The 26910-nt window shown below is 48.1% G+C and overlaps 1 protein-coding gene across 1 annotated transcript in view; it reads left to right on the forward strand.

The window, feature by feature from the left end:
- The window catches only part of Itga9 (integrin subunit alpha 9), a 299897-nt gene that overhangs the window by 21631 nt on the left and 251356 nt on the right, over positions 1 to 26910 (forward strand). Inside the window, 2 exon segments of the mRNA XM_038323365.1 lie at positions 6848 to 6971; positions 23214 to 23281. Of these exon segments, the coding sequence (XP_038179293.1) occupies positions 6848 to 6971; positions 23214 to 23281 (192 nt within the window).

Genomic DNA, 26910 nt, shown 5'->3' on the forward strand with positions numbered 1-26910 from the left:
TCAGCCCCAAAGGGCCAGAACCCTTGTCTGCCATTCTTGGGAAAGAGAGGAGATTAAACCAAGTATGTATATTCTCCGTAGGGGACTGAAAGCTGTGACTCAAACCAAGAGAGAGGACGAGGTAACCGGAGACAGTAATGCAGGAGATGCCCCTCCTGGCAGAGTCTAGAGATAGCCCACTCTACCAAGATACACTTCCTTGGGGATGTGGAGTCTCAGTGTGGGTGAGAGCTTGTTTGCAAAGGTGCAAGACCAAGACTCAGCTCTGTGCCTGTTGGTACAGGACTGGACCCAGACAGGGGTCCTAAGCGATAGTGAGGAGCATGGAAGACACTTGGCACAGGAATCAAGAAGGCAGGGTTGAGTATTCACAGGAAGTGGTGCCGTGGACAGTCCTATCTAATTAACTGAGTTAAAATTTCTGTCTTACACACTGCTTGTACCATTCATTTGGTAAGCTACTCTGTATAGGTGCTGGAGAAGGAGAGGCAGGCAAGGGAGAGCATCTCCAGTTCTCACATCTCTTGTCCTGCTGTAGTCATGTATGCATAACATGATGCAGCACCTCAGCCTGCAAGAGTCTTATGCGCCCTGAGGATCTAGACACTTTCTCGGGGCGTGTGTGTTAGTGAAAAGTGAAAAGCTCACCTTCCTGCTAAAATCAGGAGACAGTGCCAGACGTGTGTGTGAAAACATAGTTGCACAACAGGGTCTCTAGAATTCTTGATCCTACAAATGCCGAACTCTGCATCCATTGACCATGACTCTCTCCCTCCCACCCCCTGGTTCCTGGTAACCATCATTCTAATTTTGAAGTGCTCAGCCATGTCAGATCCTGTCCAAGTGGAAGCAGGCTGTAATTGTCTTTTTTAAAAATTTTTTTAAAAAGTATTCTTTTTTAAAATATTTATTTATTTATTATGTATACAATATTCTCTCTGCATGTATGCCTGAAGGCCAGAAGAGGGCACCAGACCTCATTACAGATGGTTGTGAGCCACCATGTGGTTGCTGGGAATTGAACTCAGGACCTTTGGAAGAGCAGGCAATGCTCTTAACTGCTGAGCCATCTCTCCAGCCCCTGTAATTGTCTTTTTTATGATGGTTTCTTTCATTTAGCGCAGTGTCCTCACAGCTCAGCTCTGCTGTACCATGTGATAGGATTTACTTCTTTTCTCTTAGTACCAAGTGGTATTTTAGCACATGTGCACACCATATTCTTTCTGTTCACTCATGGATACATGTTTATGTGGCTCTTCGCTCCTTGCCGTTATGAATAATGTAAACACCAACAAAGATTTGAGACCTCATTTTTACACATATGGAAGGAAGTGGGATTATCAGGTCATGTGGTAATTCTACTTTTTATTGTTGGAAAGACCTCCATACTTTGCCCCTCTAAAGTACATGAACTTTTTTGTGTTTGGCCAGCACGCAGAATGTTCCAGGTACATTTGTTTTTCTGCTTGCCATTGTTGTCTTGTGGTACTGAAGATAGAATTCACAGCCTCTGGCACACTAAGCACATGTCCTGTTGCTGAGCCATACTCCCAGTCCACTCCATTTACTTTCTAAATAGTAGCCATCCTAAGGAGTGTGAGGTGGTATTTCATGATGGCTTGTGTGTGTATTTGTTATTTAAATCCATTTTCTTTTTCTTTAATGTCTCACCTTTGCCTGTGAGGTCTTTTGGAGAGGCAAGTATTATTTTTTAAATTAAAGGTAGAGAAGGCATTTGAGCCCCCAGGAGGACCTTGTGGCACTGGATGAGACCTGTCTCCCTAGGGAGACCGCCTTTGATTTCCAGGGTGGGATGAGGAGGGACGGCTGCTTTGAAAGAGAACCTGATGTGGATTTCAAAGCAAAGAATAGAGAGGCGCTGTTGTGGAATATTAGCTGAAGATGTGCTACATTTGTGTATGCTGTGGAACATTTGCTTAATGAGGCAAAGATGTGCTGCATTCTTTTATGTTGCATTTGTTTAACTCTGTGAAGCTGTGATTCTTTGTCTGTCTAAAACATGTGATTGGTCTAAGAAAGAGCTGGACAACCAATAGTGAGACAGGAGAAAGGATAGGCAGGGCTGGCAGGCACAGAGAATGAATAGGAGGAGAAATCTGGGAAGAGAAGATGGAGGAGAAGAAAAGGAGAGAGGACATCAGGGGCAACCACCCAGCTATGCACAAGGCACAGGGTGAAAAGAAAGGTATATAGAATACAGAAGGTAAAAGACCAGAGGCAAAAGGTAGGCAGGGCAATGAAGAAAAGCTGGCTAGAAACACAAGCCAAGCCAAGGATGGGTGATCATAAGTAAGAATACATATTCGTGTATTTATTTGGGAGCTGAATGGTAGGCCCCAAAGAGTATAGAGTAAAAAACAAAACAACACAAAACAAAACAAAACAAAACAAACTCCAGGGAACTTGGGAAGCTATGACAGGAAGTGAATTGTCTTAACGCCAAATAGCCATATCTGGACCAAAGCTGGCAAGACCTAGGATGTCAAGCTAGCCACCCATCAGGCTGACTTTGGCTGCTCGTCTTGGCTATGTGGATAATGTGGTTCCTTCCAGTTTCCCCAGGGACCGAATGATCCCTGAAGCAAATGCTGCATCAGGACTGAAGGCAAGTTCCTTCCATTTCCACTCCTCTCCTGCATCCCTGGAGGTTCTCAAGGATAGGGGAGGAGGGCTGGAGATGGCTTAGGCAGTGATGTCACACAAGCACAAAGACCCAAGTCCAGCACCAGTAAAAGCCAAGCACAGACACCCTAGCTCTGGGGAGAGACACAGTGGACCCCTGGAGCTCACAGCCGGTCAGCCAGGCCAAACTGGTGAGCTGTTTCAAAAAATAAAGCTGGAAAGCAATGGAGGTAGGTCCTCTACATTGACCTCTGGCCTACACACACACACACACACACACACACACACACACACACACACACCCTATCCTGGACAGATAGAACATTCAGAACCACCATTTCTCCTCAGCAGAGCCGCCAAGCCTTAGATAACAAACTATATCTAAACTGCTCAGTTTTTCTGGGTAGAAGCAGTGCCTTCCAGCTCTAACTGCTGTTTCCTTTCTAAATGTCAGGGCCCTCTCTCTCTCATCTGTACTTCCCTTGTGTCCAAATTTCTTCAAAGCCATTGGGTATGTTCCTATGAGTACCCCTGTCGCTGTTTCCTGGTTTGGCATATGCGTGTGAACGGGTGCTTTGCTGAGATCTGCAAAAAAGTGCTTAAGTCATGAGAACACACTCTGCTGAGTTTCATTAGGTTAACAGCTGCCAAACAATATTCCCAGCACCTTACCACCCTAGAAACCCTTTCCCTGTGTCCCCCAACTGCCACCAGCTCCAGGGTGACATCCCAGCCTCTCTTTTATCCTGTGCCCACCACACATGTATTAGTGGCCATGGTGTGACCTGGCTGTGCACGGTGGACCTGGAAGCATGACAAAGGCTTGTCCTTCTGTGTACAACAAGTGCAGGTGTGTGAGGGCGGCAGGGACAGACAAGCATTTGTGAACAAGCTACCCTCAGGAAGGACATACTGTATTCACACAACAAAGAAGGCCTTTGAAGGAAATTGGACATTTTCTTCCTCTTTTTATTCCTTGGGAAGAAAATCAACCCTTCTAACTTGAGATGTGTGAGAGGCTAAGATTTGGGGTGATGGTAGGTCCTCAGCCCCTTCCTAGCGTGAGAAGCTAAGATTTGGGGTGATGGTAGGTCCTCAGCCCCTTCCTAGGGTGAGAGGCTAAGATTTGGGGTGATGGTAGGTCCTCAGCCCCTTCCTAGGGTGACTTGGATGCTGAATTTAAACAGGATATTGTCTCCTGGACTGTTTTCTTTCTTCTTTCTCCTCTTCCTCCCCCTCCTCCCTCTCTTCCTCCCTCTCCTCTCCTCCTCCCTCTCTTTTCTCTCACCTCCACTATTCCATCTCCTCCCCTTTTCCTCTCTTCCTCCCTTTCCTCCTTTTCCTCCTCTTCTCTTTCTCTTCCTTCTGCTCTTCCTTTTATCCTCTTTTTCCTCTGTCTCTTCCTTCTGCCTACGCTGTTTCTTCTTTCTCTTTTCCCCTTTCTCCTCTTCTTCCTCTTTTTCTTCTCTCATTTCAAAGTCAGGCCTTTGTTCACACTCCAAATCATACACAGTACCTGTCCACACTCCTAATCACACACTGTGCCTTGTCCACACTCCTAATCACACACTGTGCCCTGTCCACACTCCTAATCACACACTGTGCCTTGTTCACACTCCTAATCACACACTGTGCCTTGTTCACACTCCTAATCACACACTGTGCCTTGTTCACACTCCTAATCACACACTGTGCCTTGTTCACACTCCTAATCACACACTGTGCCTTGTTCACACTCCTAATCACACACTGTGCCTTGTTCACACTCCTAATCACACACTGTGCCTTGTTCACACTCCTAATTACAAATTGTACCTTGTCTACACTCCTAATCACACAATGTACCTTGTCCACATTCCTAATTTCACACTGTACCTCTGAGCTATTCCCACGGCCCAAAGCAAGCTTCCTGAAAGTTCTCTGCTTCTCCGTTCTTGCTGCTCTCTTCCCTTCATACCACTCACTGCTGCTTTGCAGTTACCCAGAGTCCTGTTCTTTTTATACAGGATGCAGGTCAGACTGATAAGTGTTTGCGATGATAATCAGGCTAAGCACAGTGCTTTTCTTCCTATAATTTATGTTCAGAGTCCCTTTCTGTTTTCTGGAGTGGGGCCCGTCTTTGACCTTTGGTCTCTGTCCTCCCAGAATACTGTAAATTAGATGAGTGTAAAATGTAGTATTTGGGTCTCCTAGGCATTCTCCAAGGTCACTCCTAAACAGTTTATGGGATGGAAAGCAGACAGTACAATAAACACTGAGTGATGCTGTCCATGTGTCCAGCTGGCTGCCAGACCACACCGCGATGAACTTTGGCCTCTCCAACTCAGAACGTGATAGGTAACCAAGGCTCTCAAGCTGGACTGGGTCCTTCAGCTAGAATAAAGTTCATTTACCTGTGAACTGGGTGATCTAAGGGACTCACATTTGGAGACTGCAAGAACAAAGTCAGAACCTCCCCTGCAAAAAAATCAATCAGTCAGCCCTTTATATCCATGGGTTCTGTGTCTGTGCATCCGGCCTTTCCTACCCATGGGCTGTGGAGTTGGTATCTTTGGATTTAACTAATTGTGATCAGAACTATTTTTTAATCTGCCTATATCCTAAGCATGACCAGACCTTCCCCTTACTATTGTGTCTAACAGCATGCTCTAACAATGTCTACAGTGTTTGCACTGTAAGATGAGTGTAGAGCTGGCTTAAAGTGTGTGGGGGTTAGGGAGATGGCTCAGTGAATAGGGACACCCTGTTCTGCAAGAGCCAGGACCTGAGTTCTAATCCCCAGCACCCATATCAAAAAGCCATATGACCGTGCATGGCTGTAGCCCCTGCATGGAGTTGGGGAGCAGACAATCAGATTCTGGGAATTTTCTGGACAGCCAGCTTAGCTGCAACTCTGGGTTCAGTGAGAGACCCTGTCTCAAGGCAGTAGGGTGTCACACACATATGCCACATACACAAGGGTGTCCATGTGGAAGTGTGGGACAATAATCCTCATGGTCTTTTCCCATTTCTCGCTGCATGCTGTTTCCATCTGCTGAGAGATGAGAAATGTGTGGGTTTTTCTTTGTGGTTTCTTTGTTTGTTTATTTTCTGTATAAGCAAGCATCACACGGGGAGGAAAGATGGCAACATGAAGTAGGAGCAACAGCCAATCTGTCTTGTCACTGACTGTCTCAGACACGACATGTGGGCATGCTCACATCTCAGTGCCAGGCTGAGTGTGTCACAGTGAGTCTGCCCTCTATTGCGTCTGGTTAAGTGGCTTGTCAGGGACCCTGGTGGCAGCCTGACTGGAGGGAAGAAGGGCAGAGATGACAATAGGTGGGGAAGAGCCAGCACTGGGAGGCCTTGGGGTCTCTCCAGCTAGGTGCTAGGGCCTCGTGAGAAGGGCTACAAGAACCTCCAGCAGCCCTGCTTATCAGGAGGAATCAGGAATCTCAGCATGGGAAAGGCTTTATAGAGAGATGAGACCCAGGGACCACGTGCTCCAGTCCTGTTCTCAGTGCTTACTCTGCTACTCAGCGCTCCCGTAAAGAGATGAGCATTCTGGGCCAGGGAGACAGCTCTGTGGGTAAAACGCTTGCCTTGCAAGCACGGGTGACTTGAGTTCTGTCCCCAGAGCCACATAAAGAGTGGGAGGAGACAGTTGGCTACACAAAGCTGTCCCCTCACTTCTACACACACGGCAAAGCCCTGATTCGCCATCCTTCTCACACAATAACAACATATTTTGAAAAATTAAGAAATTATCTTAGTCATTGTTCTATTGCCGTGGAGAGACGCCATGACCAAGGCAATGCTTATGAAAGAAAGCATTCAACTGGGGCCTTGCTTGCTCTTTCAGAGGTTTCATCGTGGAGGGAAGCATGGCAGGAGGCAGCTGCGCTAACCACTTCTCTTTCTGGAAGCTCCTTCGTCTTGTACCTAGTGTGAAGAGTGCTGTACCACCCTCTGCCCTCTGCCTGGAAACCACTTCTCTCTCTCCAGACTCGAGGCTACTGTCTTCTTTCATTCCACCCCATGCTGAGTTCCAGCTAGGATAGTCTTTTGTTGTTTGTTGGTTTGTGTTGTGTTTTTTTTGTTTTTGACTCACTCACTGTCTCTCTCCTCCCAGTGGCTCCCCCAGGTGCTCGTTCTCTTTCATTCTGCTTTTCTGATACACTGATGTGAGCTTTCTGTTCTCACTCCCTCTCTGTCCCTTTAGGCCTGTGCCCATCGTTGGAAGAACATCTACTATGAAACAGACCACATCCTGCCCCATGGATTCTGCTACCTCATCCCGTCCAACCTCCAGGCCAAAGGCAAGGAGCTGATCCCCTGCTACGAAGGTGAGTGGGGATTAGTTTCCCCAGTGCCCTCCTCACTGGGTGACTTCCACAGCCCCCAGCCTCTCCCTCCACATCACCCCCTTAGCTTTTCCCTGGATTTCCATATGCCAACAGAGAGCAGGGTTATCTGTCTCCAGATTGAATCTGGCGTCAAAGCCATGTCCAGGGAAGAGGCAACTAGAAAGGGGACAGTGGTCCAGGCCTGCCTGCTCCTGGCACAGAGTCCATTGTGCTCTTTACGATGTCCCAGAGACAAGCTTTAGCCAAGTGATCTGGTGCTTCCTTGAGGTGTCGGGCACTGATGGTTTTTATTGGGACTTGGAAAACTCACCGTCCTTTTCTGGACCCAGTTTTTTTTTTTTTTTTTTGTCACATATCTCAAGAACTGGTCCACAGTGCTGTTTCAATGTCAGGATGGTCACTGGTCTTCCACATGACTCCTGAATGTTCTAGGCTGGGTAAAGGGAGGCTCCAGCATCCATAAGACAATAGTATAGCAGAAGTTGATCACCCAGCTCCGTCACTCAGTCATCTCGTGACATCCTCCTTCTGACTCTTGTTGAGTGTCCTGGAACCAGACAGTGACACAGCCTTTGGGTCTGAGGAACACTTGGTATCAGTCAGCTATCACTGCATAACAACACGTTTTCATGCCAAACAATAATAAACATGGATTTCCCCCCCCCCCCACCCCACACACTTACACAACTCCACACAGGCTGGGATCCACCAGCAGAGCTTGGTGGGCTCTGGCTGCAGGTTCACTTCAGCTCCAACTTCAGCTCCATCCTCCATGTTCCCTTCTGAGACCAGTGAGCTACACGGATATGCCGTGAGAGCACAGGGCGCACTTGGGGTCTTCTCCAGTGCCCTGCTTAGAACTGCAGATGCTTGGGCAAAGCTTAGTTATTGTTCAGCCAGTTGAGTCTGAGCTTTAGATGCTTCTCCGTGACTTGTACTCCCTCCTTTCCTAGGCCTGTCCTGGTGAGCCAAACTAACTCCCTCTCTAAGTGTAAGCTCTTTGGTTTCTAATTGCCTCTCACCTGTTTGAAAAGAGGTCTCCCTGGCCTGGGTCCACACTGCCTGGCGTTTCCCTGGGCTTTCTTAGGGTTTGCACTTGTGACTGTCGACAGGGTTCTGACACTGTCTGGCTATTGTAAACTAGTTTTGTCTTACGGGGGGTGGGCATAGCACCGTGTGGAACTTGGAAGCCCCAAGCAGGATGTTCTGTGAGTTGTACTCCACAGAAAGGCCATCGAGGACGTGGCACGAGGCATGGGCCATGTTCCTTGCCCTCTTTCTTCTCTGCTTCAGCACCTGGTTGGCTCTAGTTGGGCCAGATGGGAAGGCTGAACTCTGGCTCTGTTTGCCTCGATATTGTACTAATGGGAAGAAAACTTTCACCTTAAAAACGGTGGTGATATAACCAGGGGTGTCGCTTAGCTGGTAGAGTGATTGCCTCGCATGCATGAAGCCCTGGCATCCCTACCCTCCAGGGTACATGAGCCCCCATCTCAGCTGAATGAATGAACAAACAACAAACAGATAGATAAAAGTCAAGTCATCAGTCAAGGGTCGGAGCACATGAGCACCAAGCCGGGACACTGGGTTCCCACACTCCCATCTCAGCACTTCCCGCATCCCAAACCACTCTCGGGTCCCCAAACACAAACGCATAAAACAGACGTAACTTCAGTTTGCAGCCAGAGGCCACCCTTGTAAGCTGAACCCCAGCTCTGTGTGTAGCTGCGCGAGTGAGAAACCAACATTTGTGGTCATTTGACGTGAAGAATCGCAGTCGTTATGCAGAAGTAGCTAACTGATGCCGGGCTCAGTTCAGGAACTCAGACCTCTTGCTTTCTCGATTTCCTCACTCCATGATCAGATGCAGCCAGAGAGGACATTAGCAAGATGGTTTTACTCCCACCTGGCTTTCTCTCTTGAGGACAGACACACATTCTAATTTGTGCTTTGGCAAAGAAAACAGTGAGGGGTGGGGCTGGTCTAGGGAGTCCTGGGACAAAGAGCAGCTGCTTAGGACAACTGAGGACTGGACAATGGTTCTGTGTTCTTGGGTCTGTAAAACGAGAGGGTTGGTGATGCTCAGATCTCTCTAGAAGACGACCGGTGAGAGGGGACCAGGTGGGAGGCAGGCCACAGTGAGAGGGCCCTTTCCTGCACTGTTAGTTTTGGAGACCTCTACTTCCCTGTTCTGAGCTCCAAACAAAGCCAACTCGGGTTCCTAAAACAATCATGATTTTCTCTTAATGTGGAAAATCTCAGTGATGCAAGCTCCCTGTTCCAGGTGGGGAATCACATTGTGGTTAAGGACAATGGGAGCATTTAGTGTTTAACAGAACCTTTCTGAAGTCGCTTAGACCAGCTTGCTAGGCGCGTCCAGGTCCAGAGAGATAAGCGTGGTTGTTATGCAGATAAGCGTGGTTATGCAAGTGGGAGTTTTCACTTGGTGATTCGCTGTGTGGAAGGTGCGTGACCCGGTATCTGGAACAAAGCTCAGAGCCCAGTTGCCAGAGTCTGGCTCCTACCTCCACAGCGTCCTCTCATGGACTACTGATGAGGATTTAAATTCTGTGTCTGCCTTAAGTGATCAATACTTTTGAGTTCTTAGAGCAGTGTCTGGCATATATCTGCGAACATGGTATATGCTGAGCGTATTACATATGGTAACATGCTTGTTAGATGCCAGTGAGCTAGGCACTAAGCAAAGTTTATTAATCACTGTAAGGGGACTGTTTCAGGGATAGAGCCGGGTTAGTTCTGTTAACTTCCCAGTAGGCATCAGATAGACAAAAGCCAACAGATACAGTCTCGGAAGAAAGGGCAGTGGAGCACAGGAGTAGAATAAAGAAGAGAGGAGGAGTATGTGAGGAGCGAAAGAGACCCAGTGGGCATGGGGAGGGGCCATGGGAGATGATAGTGAGGGAGGGATCCGAGGAAAGGGTACTAGCACATGCATGAGGGATGGGGAGGTGGCTCAGTGGTTAAAGTGTTTGCCACCCAAGCACGAGGACCAGAGTTTAGGTCCCCAGACAAATGCCAGGTGAATGTGGCACAACACTGGAAGGCGGAGACAAGTGGGGTCCCCACAGGAGCCTGGCCAGTGAGACTAGCTGTGTGGTGAGCTCTGGGTTTGACTGAGAGGCCCTGCATCCATGAGCTCTGGGTTTGACTGAGAGGCCCTGCATCAGTGAATAAGGCAGAAGGGCACCTGAGGATGATTCCTGACACTAATCTTGGGCCTTGACGTGTATGCACACATACACATATGAAAAATTATGTGTTTGAAAATGTCATAATTAAACTTTTTTTTTTACAATAATTGAAAATTAGATTCAAAACAGAAATCTTCCACTTGTAGGAGAGAACATAGGAAATTCCATGTCTGAACATTGGTGCTGTGTAGGATTGACTTCCCCACCTACACATGTTCTTTTGGGTACCTCTCCCCAAGAGCATGAGCAACATCCAAGCTCCAGGAGGCATTAATTCATTGTGTGATTATTTCATTGTATGATTGAGGGAATTGAAACCTGCTTAAGGTTTGTGTGACTTACAGTCTGTGTAAGTCAGCAAAGCGAGGGACAGAAGAAGGCTGCTGTAAGTCATGGCATCCGGCGCAGGGCAGGAGCTGGAGAGCGTCCTGTTTCCAGCATCCGGCGCAGGGCAGGAGCTGGAGAGCGTCCTGTTTCCAGGCTCTTTCTGAACAACGGCAGAACGCAGAAGTGGCCGAGGCAGGCTTGCTGGAGGCTAATGAACCACACAGCCTCCTCCTTGGCATAGTTAAAGCTCCTGCTTGCTCTGCAGTGGGAGTGGGTGATGGCATGCCTCCACTCCTCTTTCGGTTGTTATGGGGGAGCTCATGGGAAAGCTCAGATGACAGGGCTCAGGAAGCCGACCTGTTGTTCTGTAGTGGTGGTTCCTCGTAGGGCTTCCTGAAGGTCCGCTGTGCAATCTTAGGAAGATGGAAAGTTAGTTTGATAAAGTCTCTGAGGATGGGTCCCCTTTCGAAATGTCTTGAGCTTTTTTTTTCTTTTTTTAAAGAATAGAGGTAGTGGCACATGCCTTTATTTCCAGCACTCGGGAGGTAGAGGTAGGAAGATTTCTGAGTTTAAGGCCAGCCTGGTCTACATAATGAATTCCAGGACATCCAATTCTACACAGAGAAACCCTGTCTCAAAAAACCAAATAAATAAATAAAAGCAAAAAAGGGAGAAAGATTTATTTTATTTTTAAGTGTGTGTGTGTGTGTGTGTGTGTGTGTGTATGTGCATGCATGCACACGTGTGCATGCAAATGAGTGAAGGTGCCCATGAAAACCAGAAGAGGACATGAGATTCCCTGTGGCTGAATTCACAGGTAGTTTTGAGTCACCTGAACTGTGAGCATGGTACATACTCTTAACCACTGAGCTATCTCTCCTGTTCCTCAAGCTTTTGATCTTTTAAAACATAGTGGTCTTGGGTTTGGCAGAGGATGTTTTTCTCATGGCCACTCAGGTGCTCCCTGTTGGATGGGAGAGGCTACCAAAATATCCTGTTGGGATCAGGAACCACAGAAGGAACCGGAAATGAGAGAGAGTAGGCCATCAAGTAAGATAAACCCGCAGTGCATCCCTTCAACAACACGTGACGTTTGCACAATGGTGTCATTGTGCCCCTAGGCTGTCTTTGTCGGAATATGGGAGAAGATGAGAACAAAGGGGGGGTGACTGGGGGAGACTCCCAGAAAAATAAAGTGAGCACTGCTGAGCGTTAGTGACTGTATATTCACCAGAAATGTTCCTTTGTAAGCACGTGTCTGCGTGTGGGTGTGTGCGTGTGAGTCCAGGGGCCCCTGGGGGTCAGAGGTATCAGATCCCCCAACTATGTCTCCAGATACCACACCAGGGTATTTTTAAGCCTCCCAAAACTTAAGTCAGTACATGTGATAGACTTAATTACAGACGCTGCCTGTATCCGTTATCCCTGAACTCATCAAGACAAGAAGCCAGAGCTCAGCAGGAGACTGTTAACAACTCATCTTTTTATCATGATGGGAAAATCTCACGAGTCTGGTAGAGCAGCCTGGTAAAATTCACAGAGTGTTCACTGCTGGAGAGGCGCAGTCAGAGGCCAGCAGGACGCTCAGCTGGCAAAGACAGTTGCTGCCAAACCCGACCACCTGAGTTTGAGCACCAGGCCCATGGTGGAAGGAGAGAATTGATGCCCGTAAGTTGTCCTTTGCCCACCGCGTGTGTGCAGTAGCATGTGCACATGCCTCTGCCCCACAAATGCGTAAGTAAATAAACAAACAAGTAAATGTAGTCTGTTTTGTTTTAAAGAAAAGTAGCTAGTAGTGGCGATGGTGCCAGCTGTGTTTTGGGATGCAGTGCTACCAAGCATCCCTATGACTGAAAAGTGTCTGTTCTGCCTTTCCAATTAGGTGGCTTTGCACAAACAAAGTTTCTGTGTCCTCTCCCGTAAACTGGGGAGATGGGCCTCCTAATGAGGGGTCTGAGGTGCCTAACAGAGTTCCAAGCTCAACAGATGAGAATTTTCTGATTAGCTTTCCAGTCATGTAATATTCTCAGAGGGTGATCAGTGGGCGCTTCTTTAGTGAACTGTTGGGTCAGTCCTCTGCCCTGGCTGCTGGAAAGCCTGATGCGGTGTACAAATGTTTTTTTTTTTTAATTTGAAGGGGTCTGAATTGATCACACTGTATTGTGCTTTAATATTGATTTTTAAAGACTTCTCGGAGAAGCTGGCCTTTTATTCCTCATGCGCATTTCTTAAGGCAGTGGTCATGCCCAGTGAAGGAACCAGACCAAGGCATTCAGTCGTGAAGACAATTGTTTTTTCTCCTCTTAATGTTGAAGGCCAGGACCCAACAGGGGATAAAAATCAATCGTGATCCATTTACAAATCAAAAGCGGTTGAGCTTTGGGTGGGTTTTTCTTTTGTTTTAGAAAGGATTGTAAAGGGCTAAGCCCATCCATTTAAAAATTCAAGAAGAAGCCCATCCATTTTTATTAAATAATGAGCCCTGGTTTTGCATGGGGCTTTCTGCTTTCCAAAGAGCATTTACGAACATCATCTCAAATAAATACAGTGAATTAAACAAGAGGCTGCTGTTCTGTATTTTGTCTAGTTAAGAAGAGGGTCCTGGGGCTGGAGAGATGGCTTTGTTGGTAAAGCGCTTGCTGCATAGGCATGAGAACCCCATTCAATCCTCTAGAACTCATGTTTAAAAAAAAAAGCCGGTTTCAAAATGCACATCTGTATTCCAGCTCTGAAGATCCCTGGGGCTCACTGGCCTGCCAGCATGGTCTGGAGAGCTACAAGCTCAGTGAGAGTTCTGTCCCAGAGAGGGTGAAGAGTGACTAAGGAAGACCCCTGATGATAACATCTCACCTCCACATACATGAGTGCACACACATATGGGCATGCACACACACCAGAGACACACAGACACATACACACAGACATACATGCAGACAGACACAGACGGATGCAGACACACACACACACGGAGGCACATACACAAACAAAGATGGACAAAGATGGACACAGACACACACACAGGCATACATGCAGACACAGACACACACACAGACATAGGCAGACAGACACACATATACAGGTGCAGACACAGACACACACAAACACAGACGGACACAGACACGTACACACAGACACAGACACACACAGGCACACATGCAGACAGACACAGACAACACACACACACACAAGCACAAATGTAGACATGTACACACAGACAGACATAGACACACAGAGGCATACACATAGACCGACATAGACGGACACAAACACACACACACAGACACGCAGACACGCACACACACAGACATACACAGGCACACAGACACGCATACACACAGACACATACATGCACACAGAAACACACAGATACACACACACACACACACACACACACACACACATGAAACACAGGACACGAGAAATGGAGAGTGGCTCCACAGGACAGTCAGGGCTGAAAGGAGGTCAGAGGTCTCTGAAAGTGGCCCTGGAATTCAAGGATTCTAAGTTTCTTCTTGGAGTCAAGACTTTTGAGGCAAAATTGGATTCTAAATGTCAAATAAGTTTTCACACACCGTGCAGGTTTACTGTCTAAATTACATCTCTAACATTACAGATGTCCATGTTCTCCAGTCTGTCCTAAAAGTGCCTGTCTGTGTGGCTGAGTGTTTTGAGGAATGTTCTCTGGAAATGCCCAGACTGGAAGTCACCTGACAATTATTAAACACCTCTCAGGTGCTGGGAGTTGGGGCAGGCACTTGAATTTGTGATCGTACTTAAGATCACATCACTTTGGGGTGAGCGTTTTTCTTGTAGTTTTATGAGACAGAGTCCTGCCACATATGCTCTGATTGCCCCGCCGGGACCCACTATGTAGCGAGGTTCCTGGCTTTGCCTCCTGGATGCTACAGCCAAAGGCATGTGTCACCCTGTCTGCCTGGGGTCAGGGTTCATAGCCAAGTGGTAGAGATGAGAACTGGGGTTCAAGGGAAATGGATGAAGGCTTTATTTTTATTAAGGATGTATTGAGCTTGAGCACGGGGAGGTTGTTGGCCTTTTCTGTACAGTGTAGGTTTCGCCATGTGGCCCTTTTCCGTCGGCATGCTGGTTTCTTTGTGGTCTGCGGGGGCCTTGAACCATCACAGGGAAAGGTCTCTAATTTTTATGTTACAAAGCTGATGACTCTTCAGGACATCATACTATGAACTTTCAAGATCATGCTTCGGGATTTTTGTTTGTTTTGTTTTTCTCTTAGAGGTACTCCGGAGGCAAGCCCCACCATTACTGAGGGCAGACAGCCTTAGTTACATTTAATTTTGATAGCACTGCTGTTCATCATTGGTTATTTCATAAGTATCTTTGCTTCAGCCACAGCATTGACTCTGTTCAGTTCTCAGCGGGAGCTCTCCCTGAAATGTGACTGTTTCATGCCCAGGGAGAGGGAGGAGGCAGAATCTTGCTTTCTAGATCCTGGGTGGAAGCAGCTATTAATGGGTTAAAATTCTATTTTATTTTGTAATAAAAAAAACCTTGATTTTTAATCGTGTGCCTGTGTGTCAGTAGGTAGGCATGTGCTTCTGAGTGCTGTGCTTGTGGTGGCCAGAAGGGGAATGTTGGATCCCCTGGAATTGGAAATCTGACTCTAGTTCTTGGCAAGAGTGGTCAGATCCTGCTATTAATAGCTAAGCCATCTCTCCAGTTCCTTTCCTTGTAATTTTTATTGTCAAAAATATATATAATAATTAACATTGTAGCTGTGTTTGAAGTGTGCCTCAATGCCACTCACACTGGGCAAACTATTGCCTCTCGCCGGAACTCTTTCGTGTTCCCATCTGAAACGCCTGAGTCAACACTAATTCCCCATCCCTTTCTTCCTCAGCCCTGGCAGCCACCAGCCTTCCTTCTCTCCCATGAGTTTGCTTACTCTGGCTCCCTCCCACAAGCAGAATCGACTTGCTAACATCAGTTAGCCCAGTAACCTCCAGGTATATTCTATGTCGTAGAATGTATCAACATCTCTTTCCATTTCAAGGCAGAATAATATTCCACTGTAGCCATCTACTCACCCATTTGCTTGTGGCAGCAAACCTTCCTTTGGAAGAACAGCATTAAAGTGGCAGACGGAGGCTAGAGGCCAGCAGCCACTCCCTTCACTGCTGACTAAAGCTACTGAGCTGCGTGGCTTTAGGTAAACCGCTGGCCATGGACAATGGCGCCCTGATCTGTAGAATGAATACAAAAGGTCAAAACTATCACATATTCTCAGTAGCTCTTTTCTCCTCTTCAAATCCCCTTCTCCCTTAAGTTCTCCATGCAGTCAGCTTTCAGGATTTGCCAGAGTCTCTTCAGGAACTGTTTAGATACGTTTCCCCTCTTCCTCTCTAACCTCACTATTTATAGCATTACCCCGAATTTCTCATTTAGATGGAAGTCCATCAGAGTGGAAGCTAGTTTATCTTTCCTTCCTTTTGGGGGAGGTAAATTCTCATTTTATTACTAAAGACCTGATAACATGGACTCCTAAATTCCTGTCTTATTTTCAGTTACTAAGAAATTTATCACTCCTTGGCGATGTTTGGAAATGATTTAAGGCTGGGAAGCCGTTTTCCTTGACCCCGACTCTTTGTTTCCTGGCTGAGTTAAGAACAAGAGGAAAACGATTTTGAAATCCGTGCATGAAGAAGACTAATTCTGAGCAGGACATGGCCCCGTGGTTCGTGTGTTTACTGTGCAAGCATGAGCTGACATCACATCAGATCCCCAGTGCCCACGCAAAGGCAGGTGTGGGGGGCATTGTGTAACACCAGCGCTGGCATGGGGGGCAGGGATAGTCAGCTGGTAGGGGTTCACTTGGCAGTCATGTTAGCCACTTCAGTGAGCTCTGAGCTCATTGAGAGATCCTGTCAAAAAAGGGGGAGCATGATCAAGGAAGACACCTCAAGCACACCCTTGGCTTCCACATGTGAATACACAGGCAAAGGCATCTGCACACACGTGCACACCTACACACTAGCTTTGCCAAAAACTAAAATAGAGCTACTGTGTGAGTAGGCTGTCCTGTTCCTAGCTAACTACATGAGGGACGCTAAGTCAACAGTCCACAGGGACATCTGCATATCCCTGTTCACTGAGGCACTATGCAAAGAGCCAAGATGTAAGACAGACTAGATGCCCATCAAAGGAATACATAAATGTATATGCTTACAACATATATATATATATATATATATATACATACATACATGTATATTGCAATACATATATATTAGTTGGGCCATTAAAAAGTGAAATTCTGTGATTTAACAGAAAATGAATGGAGCCCGAGATCGTCATATTGAGTGAAATAAGCCAGACTTATAAAGATGAGCAGCACACTTTTTATCTTATTTGTAGGTTGCCATAGTTAATTTTTGTTAAATTAGCACAAACCTAGACATAGCTAGGAAGAATCTCAATTGAGGTATGGCATCTATCAGGTCATCCTGTAGACACGTCTGGGCATTGTCTTGGTTGCTGAGGGATGTGGGAGGGTCCAGCCCATTGTGAGCAGTGCCACCCCTAGGCAGGTGTCCTTGCTCTAGAAGAAAGACCCTGAGCAAGCCGGGGGAAGCAGGCCAGGGAGCAGCTCCTGCCTTGTCCCTGCTCAGCCTCCCTCAGTGATGGACTGTCAGCTGTAAGGTGAAATACCCCTTCCTGCTCAGGCTGTTTTAGGCCAGTGTTTGCATCACAGCCACACACTAGGTTCTAGAATTCTCTGTAGACACACCTGTATACCTGTAAGCACTAATTCCTACATCACTGTTTAATGTTCAGTTACTAAGCCATTTATCATTTCTTGATGACATACCCGTGCACACGTGTGCACACGCACACACATGGTTATATACATGACTATGTATTATCTGGAATCATAAGACAGACTGAAGGAAGGAAGGAGCTTAGTTGGGGGAAAAGGAGAAGAGACTAACATGTGGAAATGGGGGAAAATGAATATGGCAAAGTACACAGTATACCCCAAAGCAATTGTCTTTATGAAACCTCAAATGATGTGTAATTAATACAGACAAAAAAAAAGAAAAGAAATAATTGGCTTTGGAAAAATTACATTCTATGTAATAGAAGTGAGATCCTATGAGAAGTGTGTACACGCCACTGTTCTCTGTGGCTCTAAGTGCTTACCCTAACATCCAGTTCCACGGCCTTCTAACGTCAACCACAGCTGACTAGCTTCAGGTCGATTGCAGGTATTTGAAGCCTGTGTTTCTCCTCATCTTGGAATGACCTTCTTTTTAGGCAGGGTTTGTGAAACCAGCCACTGAACCAAGGAAAAACGCTACCACCTTGGAGGGTCGAGCCCAGGATTTGATGAATGAAAGCATGTGGTACTAGCCAAGCATCTCAACCCTGCTGCAGCAGAGAGGTCTCCACCCTGCTTCCAGGTCCCCTTGCTTGGCCCCATATTTGCTTAGTGGCTTCAGTTTCCCTGGGCCAAACAACTGGGCACAGTACAGAGAAGGCAAGCTACTGCCATGGAGCCTGCTTCCCTTCTGTCTTTGAGGTGGATACATGTTTTTGTTCTGTAGCTGAGAGAGCTCTATGTGGCCACGACTGTGGGAACTGCTGGAGACTAAGCCCAGGACCAGCTAGATGCCGGGGCCAACTGCCTTTGTGTTTGTATACAAAAGGGTCTTCCTGGGAATGGGGGAGACTGGAGATCATCCCAGCTCCTCCCGGATCCCTTGGATCCCTCTATGGGGCATGCTTCCTGATCTGCTCAGTGAAGGCCGTGTGACTCAGGTTTCCTGGGCTTGCTCTGCTTGGGCCAGCCCACTTCCATAGCGTTGTGCACAGGGTATTCCTCCTACTCAAGACTAGATAAGCAGAATCAGGTGTTTAGGTTTTTATTTGAATGAAGATTTTAAGCATTTGGCTAGATTAGCATAGCCCTCTGTATTCTAGACCCTTAGTGTCTGTAGATATTGGTTTTGAATTTGTTTAGGGTAGACACAGAGTCTCCAGTTGCCCAGAATGACCTTGAACTTCTGATCCTCCTGCGTCTACCATCAGAGTGCTAAGATCGTAGGCATTCTGTGCTGAGATCATATGAACTACTGTGCTCAGTTCATGATGGGACCTTTAGCATGCATTGCAATCACTCCGCCAACTGAACTATGTCCTTAGCCCCCACGATGTTGTGTCTTGTTTTGTTTTACTGAAAAGGAGTTGGGTGTCTGGGCTTAGTGGTGGGCGTTTAGGCCCCCGTGGTTTGATGCTGCTGAGCCCCTAGACAGCTGGGTGCTCAGGGGTTTTGCGGTGCAGCTGCTCACACCCTGCCTCATGGGCTTTGCTTTGCTCAGAGGCCATGAGCACAGTCTCCATGACTCCCCGTTACTGTAGTTTTTGGGAGTGGTTGTCCCATCTGTGGCTGTGTGACTGTTCCCAGGTCTTCAGAGGTAGTCTGTGAAGGTCACAAGGGTGGACATGGATTTCAAAGATGGACGCTTCGTCCTGCTTCTCATGAGGCCTAACAAAAACACAGACTTACCCAAGGTAGAATTAGTGTGGACAACCCAGAAGATCTGTGCCATGTAGACAGAGACTGATCTTTTTGTTCCCTGCTGCCCAGACCTGGATAATCACACAGAAACTATATTAATTACAGCAGTGCTTGGCCAATAGCTTAGGCATATTTCTAGTTAGCTCTTATATCTTAAATTAACCCATTGCTTTTCATCTGTGTATCACCCACAAGGCTGTGGCCTACTGGTAAATCCTGGCATCTGTCTCCTTCGGCAGCTACATTGTGTCTCCTTGACTCCACCTACTTTGTCTTTATATCTCTGTTCGGATTTCCCACCTGGCTTTGCTCTGCTAAGCCATTGGCTGAGAAAGCTTTATTCATTAACCAATGGTAATAAAACATATTCACAGCACATAGAAGGGAATCCCACATCAGTGCTGTGAGTCTCTCCACTCTTTTTCTTTTTCTTTTCTTTTTTTTGATTTTCAAGACAGGATTTCTTTGTGTAGCCCTGTCTGTCCTGGGATTCACAGAGATCCACCTGCTTCTGGCTCCTAGTACTGGGATTAAAGGCGTGTGTGACTACCACCTAGCAGGTCTTTCCCTTCTTATTACACCCTTTTATGTCCTTAGGTCTCTGGGTTAGTGGTAGCAGTGGCTCTAGAGTCCGTGATGCCCAGTACATGGTGCACAAAGCCTTCTGGGAGCCTACCTGGCTGGAGGTCAGAAAGGCAGGTGAGAAGGTCTGGGATGCAGAGAGATTTCAGAGTTCAGGACCTTGGTGACAGGAGAACCAACCATGCCTGGACCTTGTGTATTTCTTCCTGGTCTCTAGTCTAGTGTAAGTATATGGCCAGGCCACACAGCAGTCAAGTGTAGTCGGGCAAATGCAGGCTAGCATTGAAGATGGTGAGCGAATAAGCTTACCATCTTTGTGATGGGAAGTATATCATTTGTGTTTACCTGGAAAGTCACCTGGGCAGAGAAGCTGGGCGGGGGGGGGGGGGGTCTGGAAGGCTGTAGATTCCTCTGATATCTAGAAAGCTGAGGCCTCCCAGAACAGAGGAACTAGGCTACCATTGCCCCCAGGTGTATCTGGTAAGGGTGTGGCAGGAGGCCAAAGAAAGCACACAGCCTCCTTCACAGTGAGAGAGTTTGCGGCATCAGCGTAGAGGTTTCTGAGAGGCTGGGATATGGCCTGTCCTCTAGCAGGGATTTCTGAGTAGTGGGGTCCAGGCAAGGATTCCACATTCATCCTCACTCCATAGCCTCCAGAGCAGGCAGGCCCAGACCTGGTAACTTTAGAAATGTCTAAGCCATTGCCAGTGGCCTTCCAACGGGCACCTCCTGCTACCTGAAGCTGCAGTACCTCGTCCCTGTAGGACATTAGCCTGGGCCAGGATGGGGCCGACTCAGAAACCTCAGCTCCCACCCTCGCAGTTTGAAGGATTGAGGGAGGCATGGTGATGTTTCTCTGTGAACTTAGAGTCCCAGCCATAAAGAGACTTGGAGCTCTTTAAAAGGTGTAACATTTGCACGCCATAGCTGTTGTGGCGGATTTAAAGGCTGAACTGTGTCAGGCGAGATGGTCTCTCTGGACTCTTAAAGTCCGAGTTTCCTTGGTTGTTTCGCGGTCTACAGTTGCAGCAGCAGGGAGGTGCTCCATCTGTAAAGTGCCTGGCCCTGGAGCATGCCCATAAAAAGGCGATCGTGGTTGTCTGGGCTCGCCACCTCAGCACTGGTGAGGTGGGGACTCTGAGTCTCTGAGACTCCTAGCCTAATTGGTGATCTTGGGGTTCAGTGAGGGCCGTGACTTAACAAGCCAGGGTGGGTGGGGCCTCAGGCCTCCGCGTTCTTACCGTGCACCTGTGCGGAAACCACATCCAAACAGAAACACACGCATGCTCACGTGCAAGAATTACAGCGGCTTGTTCAACTTTAATGGTGAAAACCACTTATCAGACATTGTAGGTTTTATAAGTAACTGCTTAAGTTGGGCATTTTGATCATTTTTGTTATTGTGCTATTTAAAAAAAGATGTGCGCATGTGTATGTTTGTGTGTGTGTGTGTGTGTGTGTGTGTGTGCATGTGTGTGTGTATGTGTGCAGGTGCCAGAGGAGGATGTACAATCCCCAGAAGCTGTAGTTTCAAACAGTTGTGAGCTGCCTAACATGGATCCTGGGAATTTAACCCAGGTCCTCTGGAAGAGCAGCAAATGCTACTAACTGCTTAGCTATCTCTCCAGTCCCATGCTGTGCTGAGGCAAGATATATTTTCACTTAGCATCATTTCTGTATCCCGCAATTGACGTAGGATTTATTTCTTTGCCCTTATCTTCTGCTCAGCCCATACTGTGAGATTTTGGGCCGTTTTTTGACAGCTGGGGAGTCTTCCTCACAATGGCAAGGCTGGAGGAACTGTAGCCTCACAGGGGGGAGGAGTAACTCAATTAATGTTGCATTGTAATTTAGCCCGGATTAATGACCACTTCCTGGAAAATGTTACAGACTCTGTGATGTGTTGTTGGAAACTTAGTTTCTCCTTCTATTTCCCCGGGGCCTTGCTCCCCTCCTCCTGGAGCACACACACTCAGAGCTTCAGGAAGCAGCATCTGTAGCAATCATAACTTCATTGTTCCTTTGTATTATTTATTTAGTGTCTTTCAAAAAAACTCCATTGCCTTTAATGGTACTAGAGAATCGCTCAGAGCCTTGGGGACAGGGTAGGGGGTCACTAGGCTATTAGCTGGGCAGCCCCAGTCTGATAGTCTCCAGCAGCATTATTGCCACATCACCGGAGCCACTTGAGGGCCCTCTCAGGACTCCACTTCCTCCTCTGCTCCCAAGATGACTTCAGAAAGTCAGGTGACCTCTTGATCTTGCAAAATCACTCACTTTGTAAAACCTCCATGAGACCGCAGCAGCAGAAGTCTGCATGTGAGGTGGCTGTGTGACCCTGGGAGATTGTTGCTGGCTCATGGATGGAGAGATATGTGTCTAGGGACAAGAGAATCAATGAAACGATGGGAGGAAGAGCGGTGAAGCCTGAAGCTGGCTAAGCAACCCTCAGGTGGCCTCCTGCTCTTCCCGCATGGCTTAACAGAACAGCAGCAAAAATGTCCCCTATGCTGAGTGTGCATGTGGTGCACCGTGTGCAAGTGGTGCATGGTGTGCCTGTGGGTGCACAGTGTACATGTGGTGCACGGTGTGCAAGTGGTGCACAGTGTGCAAGTGGTACACCGTGTGCCTTTGGGTGCACAGTGTGCATGTGGCGCACGGTGTGCCTGTGGGTACACAGTGTGCATGTGGTGCACGGTGTGCCTTTGGGTGTACAGTGTGCATGTGGGTGCATATTCAAGCGTGTTTATGTGTGTCAGTGTGTGCACATTTGTGCACTCCTGTACATGGAAGGCAGGTCAACCTCGTATGCCATCTGCTTGCAGGCATCAAGGGTCAGGTCCTCCCAAGTCCACTTCCCCAGCGCTGGGATTGCAAGTGTGCACATGCTTCACTTTTTTGAAAACATGGGTTCTAGGGACTGACCATAGGTCATGCCTACACAGCCAGCATCTTAATCAGTTCAGCTAACTCCCCAGTCCTGGTTCACTTTTCCTGCACACAAGGCAGATGAGGTGTTCGCACACACTAGCCACACACACCTCGAGAGTGTGATCACATCACAAGCTGGGGCCAGTCCCTTCTTCCTCAGCCCACAGGTAGGGGACTTGCTTCTGGCTGCCCAGCAGAAAGCAGATTGTCAGGGGCTATACCGAGTGTCTCTCTGGGAGGTTTGACCTCCTTCCAGGGGACTCCACATGGGAATGTTCACAGTGTTCCGTTTCTTAATCCTGTTTTTAGCTCCCTGGGCCCTCTAGGGACCTTAGCCCTCTCTGAAGTCAATGGAGTAACCGCCACCAGCCTCCTGGCTAACAGCTGGGGCTGTCACCTGTCACTCCTCTTTCTCCCCATGAATGGAGGTATTCCTTGGAGGCACATGGCAGCCTGGCTCTCCGATGGCTTCAGAGCCTGAACTTTCTTTCTGTGCCTCGGCCTGGATGGCATCTCTGGGCCTAGCCCACAGAGGCGTGGGGGAAGTGGTCAGATCTGCACATGCCTGGCACACACTGACATGGCTGTGGTCTGCTTTTCTCCCCCTTCCTCCAGAGTATAAGAAGAAATATGGGGAGGAACATGGCTCCTGCCAGGCCGGGATGTCAGGCTTCTTCACTGAGGTGGGTGTCAGCCACATGGCATTTATTTCTTTTCCCTTCTGGGTGTTTGGTCCTTTCCATTTTGTGGTTGGGGGGCCCCAGAGATGGGATTTCTGGTGTCCTGGGCAGTTGAGCTCAAGTAAGTAGATTCTGGTGTTTCTACCAGGGGACTTGAAACCTGATGAAGGTCATCTGATGGGCTGGGACTGCTTGGGTATGCGGACCTGGGCTGGCTTGTGGGGAGAGTTCTACAGAGCTGGCTTGGTCTGAGCTCTGTGGGAGGAGCTAACAGCGGTTTGAAGATATGTCTGTCACCTGGGTGCCACATCACTTCCACCTCCTTAGCGGAGAGACTCAGTGTTACACACACCGGGCCTTCCGTCGCTTGAACTGTGATGACTTAGGCTCTGGAGTGTGCCAGTGACAGGAACAGAAGGATTTTTGACTGCCAGGACATTTTCAGCTACTGTTTACTCCATTAAAAATGCATCTCTTTATCTTGTGTGTGTGCATATGTATATGGAAGAGCATCCCACAACTCACGTGTGGTGGTCGGAAAATGACAGGAGAGTGTTCTCTCCTTCCACATGCGTGTTCCAGGATCAAGCTCGGGCAGTCAGACTTTGGGCCACGTGTCTTTACACAGTGAACCATTGCAGTCCCCAGGGAATTGACCATGTGTCTTTACACAGTGAGCCATTGCTGTCCCCAGGGAATTGACCACGTGTCTTTACACAGTGAGCCATTGCTGTCCCCAGGGAATTGACCACGTGTCTTTTCACAGTAAGCCATTGCAGTCCCCAGGGAACTTTTCTCATTTAATGCTCATATTCTCTAGGGTTCTACATCTTTGTGGCAGGCAGCCACAGACTAGCTACATGCCAGACACAGGCCAGCTACATGCCATCCACAGGCCATCCACATGCCATCCACATGCCAGCCACATGCCTGCCACATGCCAATCACAGGGCAGTCACAGGTCAGCTGCATGCCAACCGCAGGCCATCCACAGGCCAACCACAGGCCAGCCACATGCCAGCTATATGCCAGCTATATGCCATTTCACTCTTGGTTTTGCAAGCAGCAGTACCATCCATGCCAAAGACCAAAAGTCAGTCCCTTTGCACTGCCAGATCATCCAAATCCTGTTTAACCCCTAGGACATATACCAGGTGACTGCCCCTAGAACACACCCCAGGTGACTAGTCTTTCATGTTATCACCTCTGGTGATGGCTGCGACACTCCTACAAGAGCCACCAGCCCCACTGACTGACTCGCTGACCCCAGATTGTCTCCCATGATCCTTAATTTTTTGAAAAAATAACATTTTATAAATTATGTGTATATGTATGAATGTATGTGTATGTGTGTGTGAGTGCAGTGTCTACAGAGGCCAGAAGAGGGCATCAGATTCCCTGGAGCTGAAGTCATGGTTGGTTGTGAGCTGTCTGACCTGGGTGCTGGGTTCTGATGGAGAGCTGCAAGCACTCTTAACTGCTGAGTCACCGTTCTAGCCCCTTCTTCCTTTTTTTAAAACACTTATGGTCAAATATACATAATATACATTCTCCCGTCTAGCCATTTTAAATCCTACAGATTAGTTCTTAGTGAATTCACAGTGGCATGTAGCTGCATTCTTGTGGAGGTTTTTTTTTCCACTCCAGCCTAGGTCCTCTCTTGAGTGGTACCATATGTTCTCTGGCTAGTAGCCCGAGGGAGTTTGCAAAGTGAACCCTGACATTCTGACCCCATGGCCTCCTATTCCTTGGAGACAGAGGCCCTGATTCCACACTGTCCAGGGCCTGACTCTCAGGACCCTGTGCCTTTCCCTCCTAGAGGAGCATGCATGGCATTGAGGGGGCAAGAGAGAACATTCTCTGGTCCCAGGGCTTTCTTTCTAAAGAGCAGCTCTGAGTCAGGAGTGGAATTGCCCACCCTGTTCTCAGAGACGCTCCCTGAAGTCAAAGAGAAAACAGCTTGTAATATAGTAGCTGGTCCAGAGGCAACAAAGAAAAGATACATGGTTTCATGAGCTGCAATCTCAAATGAGTAAACTTCAGGTGCTTTGCTTCCGACTCTGCCTTCAGCATCACCTCGCTGGTTCATACCAGCATCCTTTCCTGACTCGATGGCAATGACAATACAAATGCATTTAAAATGTAAAATTTACTTTTGCAATTTTATTCATGACATTTGCACAGCTCTTAAGCATGGATAACAAGTTCTGTTGGGATGTCAGAAGGATGGACCTGCCTGGCCTACACAGAATTTCATGCTGGGGCCTGGGGTTGGCAACACCATTTGCTATAGTTGAAAAGTCAAAATGAGCATCTTCTCCTGCCTCCTTCTCTACCACCCCACCAATCTATGCCTATCACTGAGACTCACTTTCTCTCTGCATCCTCCCTCCCCACTGCAAAATCTTTGTCATCTTTTCTCTAGCCTGGCCTCCCGAGGACAGCAGTGCCCCGGAACCACCCTCTACAGACAGCAAGGGCCTCGTGGTTGTCCTTGCTCGACACCCAGTGTCCTCCCATCTGCCTTTGATGAAATCTAACTCCTGCCGTCCGCAGCCTCCCGGGCCCTCCTGCCTCTCTATCCCCTTCTACTTTCCAACCTCCTCCTGCACGCATAGCCATGGTTACTGCCGGGACACAACCCATTCTCACTGTGCCTTTGCACTTGAGTGCCACACAAGGCCCTGTGCATTAGTGTTTGTCACACACAGTGCGTCCAAAGGCATCCGACAATGACTTTGGTATATTATGTTTTCAGTCTTAAGGATGAGGTATTGGGCTACTCAGAGGGCTACTTCTAGAATATTCTTAGGCATAGGCTGCCCACAGGCAGAGTTAGGGCTTAGTGATTCAGCGTGGAGATGTTTCCCGGTGAGGACAGAAGAGAGGGTCAATTCATGACAGAAATTCAGATTCATTAAGCTTTTGATTGGGAACTGAGGGACAAGGATTCCTGGGGAGGGGCAGGTGTATCATTTTGGCCCTATCAGCTTGTAAGTTGGAGAGGGGGGACATTAGAGCTGGGCATTGCAAAGGGTGGGGAGGGCAGGGCAATGTAGGCACTGGGCCCAGGCAGCAGTACAAGCTAAGGGTGGCCAGAAGGAGGAGCGAATGGGGTCTCAGAGCCGGAGATAACCTCGGTGCCTTGCCATTTGCCTCCTCGGCGGCTCTGCAGATAAGTAGGGACAGAGTGTCCAGAGCACAGGAGAGGGTGGACAGCTCTGGTGGGAAGGCCCTTCTTTCTGCCATCTAGGTCTCCTGGCTTGCCTGTGCCTCAGCCTCAACCTCAGCCTCAGCTCTGGTTCCCAGGCTTTGGGCCCTTATAAACAGTAGGTCTTTGAACTCTCCGTCTCCCTCAGTTTGGGAACTGTAGCTGTCTGCAACTGAACAGGAAATGTAGTTGAAAGGATCCGGCAGGCTCCGTTCCCCTCCTCTGCCCTCCTGCTGACCTCCACACTCTGCCGCTGCTGTGAGCTGTAGCTTGCTCGACGTGGCCATGCTGGGCCAGACCGTTCCCACCCGAGATGTCTGCTTGACGGATGGGTCAGTGTCCCTGAGGTCATCGGTCATCTCCGAGTTATGGATGCCCTGTGTCCTTGAGCCGGTTTTGTAGGCTAGAACATCAGTGGTGA

This window comes from Arvicola amphibius, chromosome 3 (assembly GCF_903992535.2).
Source record: "Arvicola amphibius chromosome 3, mArvAmp1.2, whole genome shotgun sequence".
Taxonomy (NCBI): domain Eukaryota; kingdom Metazoa; phylum Chordata; class Mammalia; order Rodentia; family Cricetidae; genus Arvicola; species Arvicola amphibius.